This window comes from Monodon monoceros, unplaced genomic scaffold (assembly GCF_005190385.1).
Source record: "Monodon monoceros isolate NGI ecotype Baffin Bay Population unplaced genomic scaffold, NGI_Narwhal_1 Super_Scaffold_7, whole genome shotgun sequence".
NCBI lineage: Eukaryota > Metazoa > Chordata > Mammalia > Artiodactyla > Monodontidae > Monodon > Monodon monoceros.
The window spans coordinates 107469541-107471783 of record NW_021703784.1 but is presented as its reverse complement, the minus strand read 5'-3'; the positions used below and the strand labels follow the sequence as shown (position 1 = coordinate 107471783).

General features: G+C 66.8%; 1 protein-coding gene across 1 annotated transcript; it reads right to left on the bottom strand.

Annotated features, from left to right (window-relative positions):
* Positions 1 to 234: 234 nt before the first annotated feature.
* Positions 235 to 1606, bottom strand: IFITM5 (interferon induced transmembrane protein 5). Its single transcript, XM_029207465.1, has 2 exons — positions 1358 to 1606; positions 235 to 751 (listed from the first exon to the last, which is right to left on the bottom strand). The coding sequence occupies exons 1-2, from the start codon at positions 1547 to 1549 to the stop codon at positions 539 to 541; spliced, it is 405 nt and encodes a 134-aa protein (XP_029063298.1). The 5' UTR covers positions 1550 to 1606; the 3' UTR covers positions 235 to 538.
* Between the last annotated feature and the right edge of the window lie 637 nt (positions 1607 to 2243).

The following is a 2243-nucleotide window of genomic DNA, read 5'->3' as shown; positions in this document are numbered from 1 at the left end:
AAAGCCCGACTTCTCAAACTTCATTCTAAAATACTCAGGCACCTCCACCCAGAAGCCACAGGCCGCCCAGTGCCTGAGCAAAGGGGACAGTCGGGGCACCAAGCCGACAGGGCAGGGCGTCCACCATGGACGCTGGGGGCAGTCCAGGGGGATTTGGCTGCAGTGGTCCCTAGGGTAGCTCCCCTCAGGAAGATACCCTCCCCCACCCCAGCCAGGAACAGTCCTGGAAGGCACTTTCTGGAGCCAGGCGCTTTTAATTGTGAAACTGAGGCTGAGCCTGGCGGCTGGGGAGGGAGGAGCTGGCCTGGGGGCGGCGGGTGGGGGGTGGGGTGGGGGTGGTTAGGGGACTGGGGGCATCGATCGAGGTGAGGGTAAGGCCCTGAGGTCCCTGTGGAGGATCTTCAGGGTCAGTGTTAGGTGCCCAGGCTGGGGCTGGAGGGTGAGCCTCAGGCCCGTAGGCAAGTCAGGGTTCCAGGCGATTAGGGTGGAGCCCTGGGGTTGGGGTCCCTGGGTCAGGGCGGGGACAGGGCCCAGCCTGTCAGTCGTAGTCTGAGTCGTCGAACTTGGTGCTGAAGAAGGCGGCGGAGCCCTGGGCCAGCCGGGACAGGTGCAGGGCGCCGGTCACCGCCAGCACCAGCAGCAGCAGAGGCGGCACCAGAGCCCACACCGTGGCCAGGATGTTGTAGCACTTGGCTTTGGAGCCGAGCCGCCGGGCTGCTTCCAGATCTCCAGTCACCTTCTGGTCTCGGGCCTGCGGGCCAGCAGCAGGGCCAGCTCTCTACACCTGCCTGGGGCCTGGGTGGGGCCTGCCACCCCGTCCCAGGCAGCTGCTGGGTCCACACCTTGGAGGACCCGAGCTGGACCCAAAATCTAGATGGAGGGGTGTCGTCTGAGGGGATATTGCCCGGGCTCCACCCACTCCCTTCACTGTCCCCAGCTGGGCACATGGGCTTGGCCCGCCCAGGGGGCCTTGGGTCATCAGGGGCTCAGCCTAAAGTGGGGCCAAAAGGAGACCCTGCATCCTCCCACTCCAGCTATAGACCCAGTGGCCCTCCCAGGCCAGCATCAGCCTCCAGGGACCTGCGAGGTTAGGGAGTCCTCAGAGGTGCTGAGAGCGTTTGATGGAAGAAACCCCCTTGGGTAAGGCCCCATCGACCCTGGGCTCTTCGGGACAAACTAGACCCCCCCTTTCGTTTTTATGAACAGCACCCCAGCCTCAGTGGAGAAGCCCTCATGAGGGAGGGTCTCCCACCACCGTCAGGCTGACGGATGGCCCCGTGGATACTCCTGCACCCCAACTCGATAAGCAGCCCCCGTGAAACGCTCTTGGGCCCCCCCAAAGTGCCCCAAGGCCCACCTTGATGGAGTAAGCCAGCGCCAGGAAGCCAAGGCAGCACAGGTTCAGGTAGAGGGTGCTGAACACCGACCAGATCAAGTGGTCTCGAGGTGGGGGTAGCGGCGCCCCCAGCGTGAGGGCCGTGTGGGCGGTGCCGTCGGCCTTGTTGGGCGTCGGGGCCCGGGGGTCCTCGCGGGGGTACGACGTGTCCATGGGTTCCAGCGCCGTCTCCTCGCTCGTACTCCTGCTTCGAGGGTGGGCGACCCGGCCGCTTATAGTCCCCTCCGCCGCCCGGCTGACCGGCCCGCCGCTAAATTTAACGACAAATGACAGCCCGGGGCTGAGCGGTCGCCCCGCCCGCCCCGCCGCCCCGCCTGCGCGAGCCCACCCCCCAACCCCCAACCCCCGCAGAGTCCCCTCCCCCCCAGAAAGCCCCGCTCCCCGCGGAGAAACACTGACCCCGTAGAGGCTGAGGGCCGGTGCGGGGCCACCAGAGCCCCTCCTGTCCGGGTAGCCCAGCCTAGGGAGCCCCCTCCAAGGCTGCTGGTGGAGCCATGCGGTGGCTGCGGTCTGCCCCCCAGAGCCCCCGCCCCCGCGGACGAAAGGAGGCGGACGCACCAGCTCAGGGCCCTGGTGGGTGGGCCGCTGCCTCGGCTTGAGGGCAGGACTAGGCGGGGCTCCTCGGGACCAGGCCTGCTGAAACTACAGCCCCTCTGTCCCCAGAGCTGACCGCCTCACCTGGTCATCAGTGCCCACCCTGCCGGGTGGAAAAGAACAGTGCTCAGGAGAGAGCAGCAGGGGAGAGAGAGAGCGGGGGGTGGGGGTGGGGGGTGGCCTGTTGGGGGACCAGCTGTGACCTGGACTGTTACTGTGCGGGTGCTACAGTGAGCTCTCCAGGGCCTGCGTT

Coding starts and splice junctions, on each gene's coding strand:
- IFITM5 (XM_029207465.1), bottom strand. CDS start 1,549: ATGGACACGTCGTACCCCCGCGAGGACCCCCGGGCCCCGACGCCCAAC. Junction 752..1,357: donor CGCTGGCTTACTCCATCAAG/GTGGGCCTTGGG, acceptor GCTGGCCCGCAG/GCCCGAGACCAGAAGGTGAC.